Source organism: Larimichthys crocea, chromosome XXIII, assembly GCF_000972845.2.
Source record: "Larimichthys crocea isolate SSNF chromosome XXIII, L_crocea_2.0, whole genome shotgun sequence".
NCBI classification, from domain to species: domain Eukaryota; kingdom Metazoa; phylum Chordata; class Actinopteri; family Sciaenidae; genus Larimichthys; species Larimichthys crocea.
Window position 1 is genome coordinate 16,557,435 of NC_040033.1, and position 18,347 is coordinate 16,575,781.

The following is an 18,347-nucleotide window of genomic DNA, read 5'->3' on the forward strand; positions in this document are numbered from 1 at the left end:
ACATAGAGATGCATTAGCACCACCTACTGCACTGGAGTAAGACTTTAATGAAGTCTTCACTGAGCAAAGCACTCACCGACATACTGTATGTGTGACTCCATCATGTACTGAGACCAGGGGCGCCGCCAGGAATTTTGGGCCCCATGACAAAAAAATCAAATTGGGCCCCCTCTATTTTGGGGGCCCCTGTCAGTCATGGGCCCTTGGAATTGTCCTAACTTTCCCCCCCTATACGGTGCTCCTGACTGAGACCCACAGTAAATCGCTTCTCCCCCCTTTTACCCTCACACCATGCATGCCACACTGCTCTATTCAGCATTATATTTGTGCCATAGCTGATGTGAAAGATGGACATGCAGAACTACTTTTCTATGTAAGGCATCTGTCCACTGGAAGGTTTCAAACATTGTATAGCAAGTATAAACTGGTCTGGCAACTGTTCTGTCATTTCTGTATAAACTAAACAGTGATAGGATTAGGTTGTTAGTTCTACAGTTATGATTAAAAAAATATGGATTATAACATAAATCATTTTTTTCTTTGATTTGTGGTCAATCTCATTCACATACCATGGAAATCTTAATCCATGTTAACCTGATTTGTTCTCAGTTGTTACTTGGTCTGTTAAGATAAACTACTTTTTAATAGATCCAAACCAAGGATTAAACATCAGTGAAACCTCGCCAGTTGTTTGCTAACATGTTCACCATAAGAACATGAAAAGCTGACACAGCATCAAGGCTTGATTTGAATTTCTTATTCAGTGTTTGTGACTGATACTTGTTTAAAATCATGTAATGCAGTGTCAACGTTCTGTCAACCATCTCAAAACCAACTTCAACCAACATATTTATAACTCTGAGGAAAGTCCAATATCTTAACATTGTACCTTAACATTCATATCCCTACATAGGTATGTCTGTTTACTTAAGCAACAACCACCATGTATTTTTGGAAAAAAGTGTCTTCCCATTAGCAAGTATGATGATTTCCTTTTAATTGGACCCTACTGGTGCAACCCATGAATAAGTTGCCTTTGGGTAACCCTTCTAAGATTGGCTAATGCAAAAATGTCTGATAAATGACCTTTTATGAAGTCAGTGGCCATTGGTACTTCTACCGTTGCAAACAGAGCCAAATAGAACACGTTGGGAGATGAACATGAATGGATGGATGAAGAATGGATATAAGAAAGTTTTTCAGGAAACTAAATATTCATCACTGCTGGTAGTAACAGTTAGTTAGCTCCAGCCCCCAGCTCACAGCTGAAAGTCCCATGTAATTAATGAAACGCTCCATGTTTCAAATAAAAACCTGGCTTACACACTATAGACAATCTCTGTGCACGTCTTACCTTTGACGTGAGAGACTTCTACTGTGTCTACCTCTACTATGATCAGCACTGACATGTTTGTCCAAGCTTTGCCTGTACAGAAGCATTCACATGAAGACGCATGCCATCTCTTCACCATGTTGTTCTTAAATGCTTATTCCATTTTTTTTAAAGAATGGTTGGTCAGGATGGTGTGGTTTCACGAATGTGCATCCAAATTAGCAGAATATAAAACATTATCTCCCGTAGACAGACATAATGACATTTACAAAATCCAAATTCATCCACATTGTGACAGTTTTCTGACATCTCTAATCAGACTGGTTTCCCACAGCTCTACACTCCAGCCATCTCTGAGCACATTTTTCTGATCAGACAGGAAACACAATGTTTTTGGGTTTTTTTTGTTGTTGTTGTCTTGTTTTTCTTATAAGAGATAAAAAGCACACCAGGAAGAAACCATGAAGAGAAAAGCCAGGACTGCATTGCTATGTATTGTGGGGAAAGAAAAAAAAGCCCTGTAGAAATAGGACACTAAAAGTCGTTGCTGTCGCCATTTAGTCTTCCTCATACAGAACTGATAAAGGCATTATACTTCTGTTAGTTTAGGTTAAACATTAACAGTAAAAGACTTCTCATAGACAACTAGTAGCAGGGGTCTAGCTGTAGTATTAATACTTCCACAATAATTGATAAAACTTTATCACACGTGACCAGATATGAGAAAATGTCAGTAAAGGGAATTTCCAAAGAATGTGACAAACAATATTTGCCATTCACACAAGTTTATTCCATAATTAAAAGCATAAGGATACTTAAAAAACCTTCATACAAGCTGTTGCTCCTGATAGTCAATATGATTTCATCACATTATTCTCTTTGGTAACTGCATATATAAAAAAGATGAAAAGTGCAGAAGTGTGCAAAGTGCAAGGTGTGTGAATCTTGCAACTGTCACACCTTCAATCGATGTCTGCGCTGGTGGCTGAAAAAAGCAGCATTATAGAAATTCTAATAAAGGCAAATTCTTTTAGAGGGTGTAAGGTATGAGATAAGATAGACCAGACTTTAATGGTCTAGATAAAATAGGGTAGGGTGTGCAGGTGCAGCATAATAGGACCATGTGTGTATAATAGGCATAAAGTAAATCAGATCCTAAGAATGAGATTAAGTGCAAAAGAACAGTGTAAGAACCTAATGTTTAAGGCAGAGTGTGAATACAGAATCACTCGGGTAAAAATGCAGGCAACTGCAGACACAGAAAATCCAACACCACAGTTTTAATCATTCTAGTGTTGAAAATATAGGACAGGATCTCTGGGTGTGATTAGCTATAGGAAACTCTGGAGCGGTGATTCTCAACATTCTTTTTGTAATCCCCCAAAAAAGATGTTTATACCGTTGCAATTGTAGATGTATTGTAACACTCCTTCAGTAGAAACACACTGCTCTAAGTGATGTAGCGCTCACTCAGGGGAGCAGTATCGGCCGGCAAAGAGAATGCTCATGGAGGGGTTATGTCGGATGAAGAAGAGGAAGGGGTGGTCTGCCACAAAGGGGGGTGTTCTCATGGCACAGCGCAGCATCATGACTGCTGCAGTGCTGGCAGCAGCCTCAGTTCCCTCCTCGTTGACCTCCACAAAAGCTTTGTGGACGACTTTGGACAGCATCAAGTCGTTCCCAGGAGACATGCCTGTCAGCAGAGGAGAAGAAAAGACGATATTTTAATTGAAATGTAATGCTAGTCTCACTCTACATTGAAAAAAATGTAGAGCACATTGATTTGGAAGAACCTTTGTATCAACATCTCAATCCTTTGAAGTGACAGAAGCCAGTTTTTAATATGTCTGATATGATTAGGGTAAATATCCTACCAGAGAAGTCACTGCTTACTGGGCTGAAGGCATCCACCATGCCCATACTGACCAGGACACTCTTCAAGTCATACTTCTCCTCCATCTTGAAACGTGGGAGCCCCACCTGGACCTCAACTTCATCCATCATGTCTGGACGAGTCCACTCCACAAAGTTCTCATAGGTAAGGGCCTTCTCCAGCTGGGGTTAGACACAAATCAATCAAATCAAGAGTTTCTCAGCATCTTGAGTGTTTGTATGTAAGCAAGTATGTGTGGGAGGGGTCCTACCTTCTCCAGACCTGATCCACATTCTGTTTCGTTGGGCAGGAAGATGAGCATGCTGAGTTCCTTTTCTTTGTAGGGCATCTCTAGGATCTGTCCAAGGGAGAGTTTGTCAGTTAACAGTTGGTTGATGGACTGACATATATTGACCGATATACTGTTATTAATAGATTCATTAACTGATTCGCTTGCTTACCTGGCAGTCGACATCAGGGATGTAGGTTAAAGGAAACTTGCTTTTCTGGTGCATCATCTTCACTGTCTTGGTGTTATTCTGAAAACAGAAAAATAAGTAAACAAAATTTCAAACACATTAGCTTGTAGCAGTGTACAGGAGAGTGTGGTTAGTACACCCTGGCACCACTGTTGGGTGTGGTCAGAAACATATTTTCAAGCAGAGATGGCAGCAAAGCCTTTTCAGCCAAGTAAGAAGGTACTCTTTGACATACTTTACAATGCATCTAAAGCAGAATTAGGCTACAGTATATTGTGAACATTAACATGAATTAAAAAGGACTTCCTTAATATAAAAAGTATTGCTGGTCCTGTTGATCACACTGAAAATAATCGCCATAATCCACAGGCCTCAAACTATCAAGGTCATTTATATGCTATCGGCTTATCAATAAATGGTTGAGAGCTGAAATTAACAAGTGGGGAAAGTTGGATGGAAAAGCTAAAGAGACCCAGATGACTTTTTAATAGATCCAAACCAAGGTTTAAACATCGGTGAAACCTGGCCAGTTGTTCACCATAAGAACTTGAAAGCTGACGCAGTATCATGGCTTACTTTTGTTTCCTATTCAGTGTTTCTGACTGATACCTGTTTAAAATCACGTAATGCAACGTTTTGTTGACCATCTCAAAGCTAACTTTTATAATTCTGAGGAAAGTCCAATATCTTGGACATGCATTGTACCACTACATAGTGTGTCTGCTTATTTAAGCAACGAATATCATGTGTACAAGAGGAAAGCGTCTTCCTATACTAAATGCAAGTATGATGATTTCTTTTCAACTGGAACATACTGGAGCGACCCATGATTACAATGCCATTGCCTTGCCATTGCCATGTTGGCTATGTTAATAGCCAACATGCAATGCAAAAATGCCTTTTATGAAGTAATCAGATTTCACCTTTGCACAATGTCCTATGTTCACCACAGAAGTCAGAATTGGTTTCCATGGCCTAAATGGTACATATGCTATCATGCAATACCAATTTAAAACCCCATACTTGCTGATTTCAGCTGACTTTTGTCACTTAATGTTAGCCCCTTTGAATGTATTCTTCAAGAAATGTTACCTTGCTGATTTTAAACTGAGCATCTTGTGTTCTAGACTCCAGAAACTGCTTGTTCCAGTTGCCTTTGAAGTAGATGGCATTGACCAGCACCAGCCTGGTCATGTTGTCCAACACACCCTGTACCAGCATGTCTTTGATTTTACCTGGTGAACAGTAACAAGCAAAGTCATCATCATCACATATAGATGTTATATAGAAAAAACAAAAAACAATTATAGCAATGTTTAAAATGGACCCAAAATAATGGCGAGCACATCCTTAATTTTACCTGGTAGACAAAATTCACACATATATAAAGCAATGTCACATAACTCAAAGAAATGTGTGTTGAAAACACAAAATTGCATTGTTTCTCCAACACGGAATTTAGTTCAATGATACTCATTAGTTTTGTTGTTATTATTATTACACTTCTTAAAAAAGTATTTTTATGGGTGATTTACTGCATAATTTCTGCATCAACATCTGGCATGTGTTTATATGTGTATAAGCTACCTTGTGTCTTGTCCTCCACCCAGCTGTTGATGTTGAGCCTTGCCGCCTCAAAGTTGCCCCTAAAGTCCACACTCTCCAGCTCTGCACTGTAGAACTCCTTAGTCATTCCAATGAAATCCTGGCAGTATCAACAAAATATTTGTTGATTTACTGATAGTCTCTGGTTAACTTAGTTATTGGAAGTCAAAATAGTATTTCATAGTACAGTATTTTCACAATCACTGCTTTGTTTGTATGCTGTCCTGCTGTTGACACCCTCATCAATCATCCTTAAACAGCTTATAAGATTCCTGTCTGTCCTCTCATTCATTCCAACAAAACAATGAACCACACCCACTCATGAATAGATAGATACATACACAAACGCTGATATACACACACCTGAACAAACTGGTAGGACTGCTCCCCGTACAGTCTGTTGGCAACACTGAGGGCATAAGGAGCGCCTGCCTTGTTAAACTCGTCCAGTAGTTTGGCAAAGTTAACATGGATTTCATCCAGACAATCCTGAGTTTTCAGGACCTGTGCAAAGAAGACAAGTGTTAACAAAGATGCACAGGACAAAAAGCAACAGACCAGTTTTATTCTTGTAAAACAATTGGTCTGTATTATTTAACTGGAGAAAAAATATGACTTAATCACTTAATGATTAAAAAAAAAAAAAAAAGTATACTGGTATTACTTTAAGTTAACGTACAACATCCCAACACAGACTGACAAATGTGACAAACACAAGATAAAAATACAATAAAAACTGGAAAAAGACCACTTTAACACCAACTTTAAAGACCCCATGAAGATATTTGCACAAGCTTTGACCAACCCATCCAGAAACATTCACATGAAGACATACACAATCCCACCACCGTGTTGTTATTTACAGGGTTATCTTTAGAAACACACTTCCATCTTTTTTCATAGGAATTCAGAATGGTATGCCACTGCTTACAATAGATAAAAAGCACACCAGGAAGAAACCATATAAAGAAAAGCCAGGGCTACATTCCAGTGTATCATGTATTTTTTTCAGGGTTGCGAGGTGTTGGACACACACTAAACCTTCAGTAAACACGGCATACTGTATAACTAGGGCTGCTCCCTTGCATTGCTGCTTTTTTCCATATTCAGTTCAGAACAGCAGCATGGACACCAGCAAGAAAAGCAGCGTGAAAACACGTGTAAAATTCTCTCTGAAACCACTGACCCGCTGCCTCCAAGGATCCCCTCACCAGATGACACTACCCACAGTAGACAGTTAATAAAAAGACCCTGAGTTAGTTTATCACTCTTGTACTCTTGGTTTTGTTACCACCTTCTGCAGATGGAGTGGCAGTGTGAATACTGCCTTCTGCTGCATCTGCATCATTTGTTGTTCTGCAGGCGGGTGCTTCTCTTTCTCAGTGAAGCGGAGGACCTAGGGATGCAATTGGTAGTGTTGCCTGTTGAAATCACATGTCTCTGGGTGTGTGCAGTAAGTTACAATGTCATCCTAGCAGTGAACTGCAGGCTGAGGCATATTCCACAGGCGTGTACTACATTGGACTTAAATTAGATCAAAGATTTCAAACAGCATTATTTTGCTCAACAAAACCACTCCAGCACACATAAATACGGAGATAATGATTGTAGTAACATGCCACATCAGAATACACAAGTTTTACACAGTCTAAAGACAATCAGCTTTTAACCACAACCAACAATGTTGTCAGAGTGAACCCACCACACCCTACATACACATTTACTGGAACTTTAACCTATGGAGGTTAGAAAACACAAGATCCCTGCTCTTAAAGACTTCCATGAGCCCACTTATGTGACCTATGTAATATTTAATGTTAACAAAGGCATTTACAATTAGCTAAAAATAATGGTTAAATTGTTGAAAAGACAGCTCAAACCAATGGACAAACATTAGCCGATAGCGTAAAGTAATGAATAAGTGGTGGAAATAATATGGAAATAATATCAGACAAAAAAAAAAGATTTTAGTTGTAAACTGTAAAAGACTTTATTGGCCTGCCAATATGTTACAGCTTAATAGTCATGCGTTCTTATTTTCTATAGCAGCTGTAGTAGGTAATGTTCAAGCCACTAACTGCGAAACAATCCTCTGGTACCACTGTAAGCACATTTCTAAATGGGAATAATGATCAGTGAGAAAGTCATTGTCAAGTTCTTGTAAATTCCGGTGATGTAACTACTGACACACACTTTTCATATTCCCAACAACAGACTCTGCTATTTGTCAATCAAATGCTGGTCAGCTGGTTAATGAAATAGTTTCGAGAAACCACAACTGGACATTCTGGTAACTGGCCACTGAAAAATCCTCCCAGCAGCCACATGTTAACTGTAACCTCTGCTCTCCTCCATGCATGCACAGTCACACACCCACTTGCATTCTCACACAGTTTCATCACCAAAGTTCATGACACAGGCAGGGCCACTCAGTTAGTCAGAATAATACCATAAATATGCTGTTTTTTTCTTGGTGATACTGCTGGTGGACTTGGGTGTGTTCTGAAGCTACCAGAAACTTGTTGTGTTTGGCAACGTAGACAGTAACTTTATTACAGAATGTACCATTAACACACTTTCCCTCTGTCAGCCCTCCTCCTTTGGTACACCTCAGACATACTGTAACCACGGTCATCGAGCCTGGCCAAAAGCTAAACTTTTCATTTTATCGAAATCTGGAACAAATCCAACTACCTTAACACATGATGCAATTCATGCAAAACGGGTTGTGTCGCAGCTTCATGCTTGTGAAACTTTTCCTCAAAGTCACTGCGTGTGTGATAATCGCTGCCATAGAAATTCATAATCTTCTTGGTCATTCATCATTTTAAATAGCAACAAAGAAGTTGCACCACCCTGATTTATTTTTAACTATCCCATTCTTATTACTACTACTATTAATATTACTATCTCCTTGTAAATATTGCACATGCATAGTTATTTTATTCAATGTTCCAAACACAAATGCCTTTTCTTTAAATCCCCATATTTCGTAATAAGGTCCACATAATGGGAACTGATAAGATGAAAGAGTACTTTACTGCCTGTACATGTACTTAATTATGTATTACGTTCCCATAGTAACACAACACAGAGCTGCCCCCCATAAAACCTAGTCAGACTCTGAACAGAACAGATCTTTGTCATTTTTGCTGATGTTAATAGAAAAAGAAGCAAGTGATTCATACTGGAATAGGGCCTTCAGTACTTCACTCATAAGATTTAACCCACTCTCTCATAATGGAGTGCATTTTATAGGACAAACTTTGCATTATTTTGTCCACCAGATGGACAAAGCAACAACACAAGTCTTGTACAAATGTTTGATTTACCTCGGACATCTGCTTTGCTGTGTTGCCCGCAGCCCCCAGGAACACCATAGACAGGGCTGAAGAGATGCTAAAAGGGGAGAAGAAGACATTTGCTGCACTGTCGTCACCCAGCTTTTTGAACAGATCCAGGCAGAAGCTGGTGTTTGCCTTGGCCAGAGGGGTTGGTGATGCCATTGTGCCTACAGAGAATGGATGGCAGAGTGCTAATTATTAGAATAATTATTATTATTACATTACAAAAAAACATCAAAAAACATTGGTTGATTTTTTTTTTTTATTATTATCTCATTGTGTAATTGGACCAAACTCCACTGAAATATTACAATAACACTGATTCTGCCTCTAGATATACCTGATGTATGATATATTAAGATCAGTAAGACTTGATAAGCCAAATTAAACTTGAAGAAAGACAAGTCCTGCTTAATATAATTTTAAAACAACTGGTTCACTACCCTGATCTTATACCCTTAATCTAATTTACCAGCAGAATATATTTACACATTTAAGAAGACATTCAGAAAAGGAGCATAAATAGTTAATATCACTCTGGGACTACTTAGAAGTTAAATATTACATTAGAATAACAATTACATACACTGTCACTGAGATATAGCACAGTCTTTTTAACCTGCCAGGTAAAGGTGATTTATAGCTGCAAATCAAACTAGATCCCACCGTCACAAACTGAATGAACCAGAGCTGTCTGACAGCTCACCTGTTAACTAAACTCCTTTCAACAATCAAACCCAGTCGTTTACTTACTGTCAGGTGTTTAGCTCGAGGTGCTCAAGTGATCAGGAGTGTCTCCGTGTCAGGACAGTTTCTGGTGGAAGCTTCACTTTTATTATTTACAAGCTGACACGCCCCGCAAAGCTTCCGCGTTATCGCATGTCATTGTACGGAAGCCGAACGAATAAAACTGTGTGTTACTGTATTCGCCTTTTTCCTCCTTAGTCAAACGCACACACGTGGTAGTTTTTAGGTTGGGGCTTGAAGCAAAGCTGTTTCCAGTCTGTTTTATGATTCTGCTTTTATACTGAAACAGACCAGTTTATAGATCAGTCATACTGAGATACAGTAATCCATTCTCAGTGCAGCGGGGCAAGATTTACTTTAATTTTGTTTAATATAAAGATAGTAATAGGACTGAAATATGCTGAGATTGCAGATCCAGGGAGTGCGAATGATAATCAGTGACCCCTGGGTTTTCTCACACATGTTGAGCACTGTGTAACTACATTCTATGTTTGGAAAACACAGCAAATGAGCCATTCATTGTCAAACATTTTAAACGTCTGTCTTAAATTATCCAGTCTTCATACTGGATCCATGTGTTTCTAATATTGTCACAAACTAAAATTAACAACGTGGCAACCAAATGAAAACTGCAAAAAGGGCCAGACAAAAGAAGGACGGGTTTGTATCACGTAGTAGAAACATAATATATAATATAACACCTTCCAGCATGCATGATTTCATTGATAATAATGGACTCATAATGAACTTTAATTAGTGATTAGTGCATCTGGATTTAAATTGGTCGATTTAACTTAAAAAATGCTTAAAGAAGTGTCACTGTCAGTCATTGCCCTCGTGCCATCCTGGGGTCGTTTTGGGTGTTGCTCAAGCTATGATTCATTGCAACCTCCATTTCCAGCTAAATTACATCTTAATTCCCAACCATGATTTCACAAGTTCCTGAAGGTGTGACATGCATGCAATGTAATTGTTATTGTCACATATGTCAGTTACTTAAGTCAAACTCCTTAAACTAATAGTCTTCTTCAGTTTTTCAAAATTTCTTTAATTTATGCAATCACTCACTGGTGCAAAATTATTTCTTTCTACTGCACCACACTCTGGTTAGTTGAAACAGTTGATGTTTAATGTTTCACAAAATTGTACCACTAATTGAATAAATGTACTTTTGTTAGATTCATGCACTGTCTTTGGTACACCTGAGATCCAGTGTGTAAAAGTTAGGCGGCTCCATTTACAAAATATACAGAATATAATATAATATATAATATAACTACTTACTTTCAGAAGGTTCAGCCCTAACAACGCCACTGCTTACTTTTATACTACTATATTTTATACTACATACTTTTGAAGTAATAATCTACAGATGCTACAGGTCATCTACCATTGAGTCTGCCATGTTTCGAGGGCGGATAATTGACAATGACCTTCTTTAAGCACTTTAGTTTAAATCGACCAATTTAAATCCAGATGCACTAATCACTAATTAAGTTCATTATGAGTCCTTATTATCAAGAAATCATGCATGCTGGAAGGTGTTATATTATACTTGGATGTTTCTACTACGTGATACAAACCCGTCCTTCTTTTTGCCTTCTTTTGTCTGGCCCTTTTTGCAGTTTTCATTTGGTTGCCACGTTGTTATTTTTAGTTCAACCATTTTTTTAACAGGTTTACTCACTCCTCCACCTCTCAGACACCCCCTGCCCCCCACACACCCACACTGTCCCAAATGGCTGGAAACACCCCCCAGCATTCTCCTGCACATCACCTCTCCATCTGGTTCCAGCCCCAAGAGGCCGAGGCCATCCGACCCAGCGGACTACAGACCAATCGCCCTCACATCTCATGTGATGAAGTCCTGGAGAGACTGGTCCAATAGCCACGCTGAGGCCACAGGTGAGGATGTTTCTGCCTAGTGCCAAGCCGCCCATTAGGTCGAGCCTCATACTGCGAAGCTTGCATTGGATGGTGGGAGAGGCACAGTGAGGATCACATTCTTTGATTTCTCCAGTGCTTTCAACACCATCCAGCCTGTGCTACTGGGTGAAAGCTGCGGGTGATGGGTGTTGACGACACAGTGATCTCCTGGATTACTGACTACTTGTGACTGTGGTGGAGAGGAGGACGCTGAATAAACCTTATCCATCATGGACAATGAGCAGCACCTCTCCACCACACAGTGGACAGACAGCGGAGCAGCTTTCCCACAGGCTGCTACAGCTCGCTGTCGTAGGGACAGATACAGGAATCTTTCCTGCCACATGCCATCACACTGTAATAACAGCTAGGCCATAATTTACAATTTTCATTTTACAGTCACTTCACATTTCTCCTTACTTGCACAACACTGCCAATTTGCTGTATATACCTCTGTATAAGATGTAAGATGCATCGTGACACGATTAAAATCGGTACAAATGCGTGACAACTCGCATCGGTTGACAGAAAAAAGGAATCGCGATTCTGGGCGAATGCGAGAGAAGTAGGATATGTTTTTTTCGTCTTTTTTTTTTAAATTAGAAATAGGTTAGTTGTGGCTGCAGCTTCCACTGCCTCGTCTGCCTTTCTGTGTCCACACACACACACACACACACACACACCACATGCGCAGTAGTGGTAATCGGTCTCAGGCCTCACTGTACGTAAATGATCCATAACACAGACCCTCCAGGAATTCACGATGTGTGCGATTTGCAACTTCAACGCAACTTCAGTGAATCCCTGTGAATTCAGGGCGGTGTTGCAATTTTAACCAATCACCAGCAACTTCCGCGCAGTCTGCCCGGGGGGTTTAAACTCGGGTCAGGGGGTCACGGTGCGGAGGATCCCCTCGTGGGACCATCTCCCCGGGCGGGCTGGCCCCCGCCGGCGGCATTTCCCCCCTCGCAGTTTCCGGGGCGTGGACTCATTAAAGGTGAATGAGCTATCATCTTAATTGTTTTTATTTTCAGTTAGCTCATACTTCAAGCTGAAAGGTAATGGTCAGATCAGCTGCTTGCTGGCAGCCCTAATAAGAACACAAACTGCTTGAGAGTTTCTGTAAAGAGAGATTTTTTCCTACAAATAAAAAGATAATTTTATTGTAGATTGTCTGTAGCTCATTTTTGATTCAAAAAATTCGTACGTGAACAAAAAATCGTGACCGACTTCGAGTCATGGAGTTGAGTGTATCGTTACACCCACCTCTGTACAATATAATTTTATTTACTATTGCTATTTTGCTATTTTAATTATGTATAGTTTTTTTATTCTTATGTTGTCTATTTATTCTTATGCTGTCCTATTGTCACCGTGAGTGAATGCTGCTGCGCACTGTAATGTCCCAGCTTGGGATAAATAAAGTATATCTATCTATCTACCCTTTTTGCAGTTTTCATTTGGTTGCCACGTTGTTAATTTTAGTCTGTGACAAGTATTAGAAACACCATGGACCCAGTATGAAGACGGGATAATTTAAGACAGACGTTTAAAATTGTTGGACAATGATGGCCGCATTTGCTGTGTTTTCCAAACATAGAATGTAAGTACACGCGTCCAACAGGTGTGGAGAAACCAGGGGTCACTGATACATTCGCACATCCTGGAAGTTTACATCCCGTTTTTAAGCTTACAGGTAACAAAGTCCTGCAATCTCAGGCGATTTCACCGATTACTATCTTTAATATTAAACAAAAGTAAAGTAAATCGGCCCCGCCTCTACACTGAGAATGGATTACTGTATCAACTAACCCAGAGTGTGGTGCAGTAGAAAGAAATCATTTTGCACCAGTGAGTGAGGCAAAATAAAGAAACTTGAAAAACTGAGAAGAACTATTAGTTTAAGGAGTTTGACTTAAGTAACTGACAAATGTGACAATAACATACATTGCATGCATGTCACACCTTCAGGAACTGGTGAAACATGGTTGTGAATTAAGATGTAATTTAGCTGGAAATGGAGGTTCAGAATCATAGCTGAGCACACACAAAACGACCCCAGGATGGCAGAGGGCGATGACGGACAGTACACTTCTTTAAGAACATTTTTAAGTTAAATCGACCAATTTAAATCCAAGATGCACTAATCACTAATTAAAGTCATTATGAGTCATTATAATCAATGAAATCATGCATGCTGGAAGGTGTTATATTATATATATGTTTCTACTACGTGATAACAACCGTCCTTCTTTTGTCTGGCCCTTTTGCAGTTTTCATTTGGTTGCCAGTGTTAATTTTAGTCTGTGGACAAGATTAGAAACACATGGATCCAGTATGACGACTGGATAATTTAAGACAGACGTTTAAAATGTTGATGGACAATGAATGGCTCATTGCTGTGTTTTTCCCAAACATAGAATGTATTACACAGCGTCCAACTGTGTGAGAAAACCCAGGGGTCACTGATTATCATTCCACTCCCTGGATTTGCAATCTTCAGCATATTAGCCCTATTATACTTCTTTATAGAAAGTAAAGTAAATCTTACCCCGCCTCTGCACTGAGAATGGATTACTGTATTCATAAGACTGATCTATAAACTGGTCTTTTCAGTAAAAAGCAGAATCATAAACAGACTGGAACAGCTTTGCTTCAAGCCCCAAACTAAACCCTACCACGTGTGTGCGTTTGACAAGGAGGAAAAAGGCGAATACGTAACACGCAGTTTTTTATACGTTCGGCGTCCGTACAATGACATGCGATAACGCGGAAGCTTTGGCGGGGCGTGTCAGTTGTAATAATAAAAGTGAGACTTCCACCAGAAACTGTCCGACACGGAGACACTCCTGATCACTTGAGCACCTCGAGCTAAACACCTGACAGTAAGTCAACGACTGGGTGATTGTTGAAAGGAGGGTTTTAGTTAACAGGTGAGCTGTCAGACAGCGCTGGTCATTCCAGTTTGTGACGGTGGACTGTTTGATTGCAGCTATAATCACCTTACCTGGCGGTTACACAACTGTACTATATCTCAGTGACAGTGTAGGTAATTGTTATTCTAATGTATTTTTACTTCTAAGTAGTCCCAGATGTGATATAACTATTAATGCTCCTTTTCTGAATGTCTTCTTTAAATGTTGTAAATATATGCTGCTGGTAATAGTTCCGATAGGTTATAAGATAAGGAGTGAACCAGTTGTTTTAAAACTTATATTAAGCCGGACTTGTCTGTCTTTTCAAGTTTAATTGGCTTTCAAGTTTATGGTGGATTGCTAATCTATCAACATCAGAGTATCTCTAGGGGCAGCAATCAGTGTTGTTCTTGGATAACTTTCAGTGGAGTTTGGTCCAATTGACCCATGAGAAAATCACTAAAAAACAAATCAACCATGTTTTTTTTTTTTTTTTGATGTACCAAAGCAGTGCATGAATTTAACAAGTAATTTATTCAAGTAGTGGTACAATGTTTTTTGTGAAACATTAAACATCACGCTTTCAACGAACCAGAGTGTGGTGCAGTAGAAAGAAATCAAGTTGGCACCAGTGAGTGATCGCATAAATTAAAGAACTTTTGAAAAACTGGAAGAAGACTTTAGTTAAGGAGTTTGCTTAAGTAGTAGTTTTGATGTTTTTTTTGTAATGTAATAAATAATGAATAATGTCTAATATTAGCACTCTGGCATCCATTCCTCATGTAGGCACAATGGCATCACCAACCCCTCTGGCCAGGCAAAACACCAGCTTCGCCATGGATCTTGTTCAAAAAGCTGGGGACGACAGGCAGGCAAAGTCTCTCTTCACCTTTTAGATCTCTTCAGCCCTGTACTATGTGTGTTTCCTGGGGCGCGGGCACACAAGCAAAGCAGATGTCCGAGGTAAATCAAAAACTTTGTACGAGAACTTGTGTTGTGTTGCTTTGTCCATCTGGGTGGAACAAATAATGGCAAAGTTTGTCCTATAAAATGCACGTCCCATTAAAACAGTGGTGGCTTTCGAAATGACCATAAAGCTACACTTAGGCACCTCTGAGACGCGAGAGTAGGGTTAATCTATAGAGTGAAAGTACTGAAGGCCGATTCCAGTATGAATCCACTGTTCTTTTCTATTACAACCAGCAAAAAGGACAAAGATCTGTTTCTGTTCGAGTCTGGCTAGGTTTTATGTGGGGCAAGCTCTGTGTTTGTTACTTGGGAACGTAATACCATAGTAAGTACATTGCTAATACCGTATTTCAGTTCCTTGTGACGTATGAGAATAGGATTTAAGAAAGCTTTTCTATGTAATTACTATCAGATCAATTCAAAATATATTAGGTGATAAAATGTATCAGGGTGTCACTCTTTGCCATTTATATGATGACGAATTATTCTACGATTATCCGCCGATTTGAGAAATTCAGAAACATGAAGTGCGACACTTTAAAGAAGCACAGGCTGTTAGGTGTTGGAATTGTCAGTTGAATAAAATGAAAGTTAGCTCTTGACCAGGCATCGATTGACAAGGAGAGAATCTTAACAGTAGTGTACTGAGGTGTGTAACCAATAACGGATGGGGTGAACGGGGAAGTGTGTTGGTACATTCGTACTAAAGTGTAACTGTTACGTCTGCCAAAACCAACAAGTTTCTGGTAGCTTCAGAACACACCCAAGTCCAACCAGCAGTAATTCACCAAGAAAAAAACACCTTTTATGGTATTAATTTCTGGACTAATGATGGCCCGCCGTGCATGAACTTTGGTGATGAAACTGTGTGAGATGCAAGTGGGTGTGTGTATATGCACGGTTCATGGGAGGAGGCAGAAGGTGTACGTTACATGTGGGCTGCTGGGAGGATTTTTTAGTGGCCAGTTACCAGAACAGTCCGTTGGGTTTTCCGAACTGATTTCATTTAACCAGCTCTGAACCAGCATTTGATTGCCCAATCAGCAGAGTCTGTTTTGGGAATTATGAAAAGGGTGTCAGTAGTTCCATCATCGAATTTACAAGACATTGACAATGACGTTCTCACTGACCATTATCCCACTTAGAAAATGTGCTACATGGTACCAAGAGGAGTTTCACCAGTTAGTGGCTTGAACATTACCTACTACCAGCTTGCTATAGAAATAAGAACACATGATATTAAGCTGCACCTAAAACAACATATTGGCAGGCCAATAAAGTCTTTTTACAGCTTTACAACTAAAATCTTTTTTTTTGTCTATATTATGTCCATTTATTTCCACCACTATTCATTACTTTTACGCTATTCAGTAATGTTGTCCATTGGTTATAGCTGTCCTTTTCAACATTACCCATATTTTAGCTAATTGTAAATGCTATTTGTTAAAACATTAAATATTACATAGTGTCACAACGTGGGCTCAGTGGAAGTCTTTAAGAGCAGAGATCTTGTGTTTTCTAACTCCATGAGTTAAAGGTCAGTAATGGGTATGTAGGGTGGGTGGGTTCCACGTGTGAAAACATGTGTGGTCTGTGGTTAAAAGATGATTGTCTTGACGACGGTACTTGTGTCGTGGCATGTTATTACTATCATATATCCCTATTATTCTGTGGCTGGGTGTTTGAATAGATGCAAAATAATGCGTTTGCCAAACTTTGATTAATTTAAGTCCAAATGTAGTACACGCTGTGAAATATGACTCACGCCTGCAGTTTCACTGCTACGGACGACTGTTTGAACTTACTGGCACACACCAGAGACAGTGATTTTCAACAGGAAACACTACACAATTGAATCCCAAAAACTAGGTCCTTGCTTCACTGAGAGAGAAGCACTCAGCCGCATGCAGGAACAACAAATGATGCAGATGCAACAGAACGGCGTATTACGCTGACACCTTCCATCTAGCAGAAGGTGCGTAACAAAAACCAAGAGTACAAGAGTGATATAAACAACTCAGGGTCTTTTTTATAGTAACGGTCTACTGTGGGTAGTGTCTCGATGTGAGGGGGATCCTCCTTGGAGGGCAGCGGGTTCAGTGGTTTCAGAGAGAATTTTACACGTGTTTCCGCTGCTTTTCTTGCTGGTGTCCATGCTGCGTTCTGAGCGGCAATATGGAAAAAAAGCTAGCAATGCAAGGGAGCAGCCCTAAGTTATACAGTAATGCCCGGTACTGAAGGTTAGTGTGGTCCACACCTCGAACACTGAAAAAAATACAATATACACTGGAATGGAGCCCGGGCTTTTCTTATATGGTTTCTTTCCTTGGTGTGCGTTTTATCTATGTAAGCAGCGGAATACCATTCTGATTCTTATGAAAAACAGAAGGACGTGTGTTTTCTAAGATAACCCGCTAATAACAACACGGTGTGGGATTGTTATTCTTCATGTGAATAGTTCTGGACGGGTGGTAAAAAGTTGGTGATAAGTATCTAATGGGGGCTTTAAAAGTTGGTGGTAAAGTGGTCTTTTTCAGTTTTATTGTATTGTGTTTTATGTGTTTGTCATCATTTGTCAGTTCGCTGTGTTGGGATGTTGTACGTTAACTTTAAAGTAATACCATGTTACTGTTTTTTTGTTTTTAATCATGTAAGTGATTAGCCAGATTTCATTATTTTTCTCCAGTTAAATAATACAGGACCAATTGTTTTACAAGCATAAACTTGGTTGTTGCTTTGTCCTGTGCACTTTGTTAAACACTTGTCTTCTTATGCACATGTTCCGGAAAACTCAGGAATTGTTCTGGATGAAAGCCATTTAACTTGCCAAAACTACTGGACGAGTTTAACAAGGCAGGGGCGCTCTTATCCCTCAGTGTTGCCAACAGGACTGTACGGGAGCATCCTACCAGTGTTGTTTCAGGTGTGTGTCTATTCAGCGTGTTCGTATTTTTCGTTCATGAGTGGGTTGTGGGTTCATGTTTTGTTGTGGAATGAATGAGAGGACGACAGGAATATATAAGCTGTTTAACGAATGATGATGCGGGTGTCAACAGCGGGACAGCATACAAACAAAGCATTGATTGTGAAAAACTGTCTATGAAAACTTATTTTGACTTCCAATAACTAAGTTAAACCAGAGACTATCAGGTAAAT

General features: G+C 39.6%; 1 protein-coding gene and 1 pseudogene across 2 annotated transcripts; one reads left to right on the plus strand and one right to left on the minus strand.

The window, feature by feature from the left end:
- Positions 1-2,101: 2,101 nt before the first annotated feature.
- Positions 2,102-9,541, minus strand: LOC104929058 (leukocyte elastase inhibitor). Of its 2 annotated transcripts, XM_019274872.2 has the most exons (10): positions 9,388-9,541; positions 8,623-8,801; positions 6,585-6,686; positions 5,654-5,794; positions 5,273-5,390; positions 4,778-4,920; positions 3,668-3,745; positions 3,478-3,564; positions 3,208-3,388; positions 2,102-3,026 (listed from the first exon to the last, which is right to left on the minus strand). In XM_019274872.2, exons 2-10 carry the CDS (start codon positions 8,794-8,796, stop codon positions 2,800-2,802), a joined length of 1,251 nt encoding a protein of 416 aa, XP_019130417.2. In that variant the 5' UTR covers positions 8,797-8,801; positions 9,388-9,541; the 3' UTR covers positions 2,102-2,799. The 2 variants fall into 2 exon arrangements, with proteins under 2 accessions (XP_019130417.2, XP_019130418.2); XM_019274873.2 differs by lacking the exon at positions 6,585-6,686 and having other exon boundaries at positions 2,800-3,026.
- A 766-nt stretch (positions 9,542-10,307) lies between these two features.
- The window catches only part of LOC113744518 (uncharacterized), a 12,022-nt pseudogene continuing 3,982 nt past the window's right edge, over positions 10,308-18,347 (plus strand).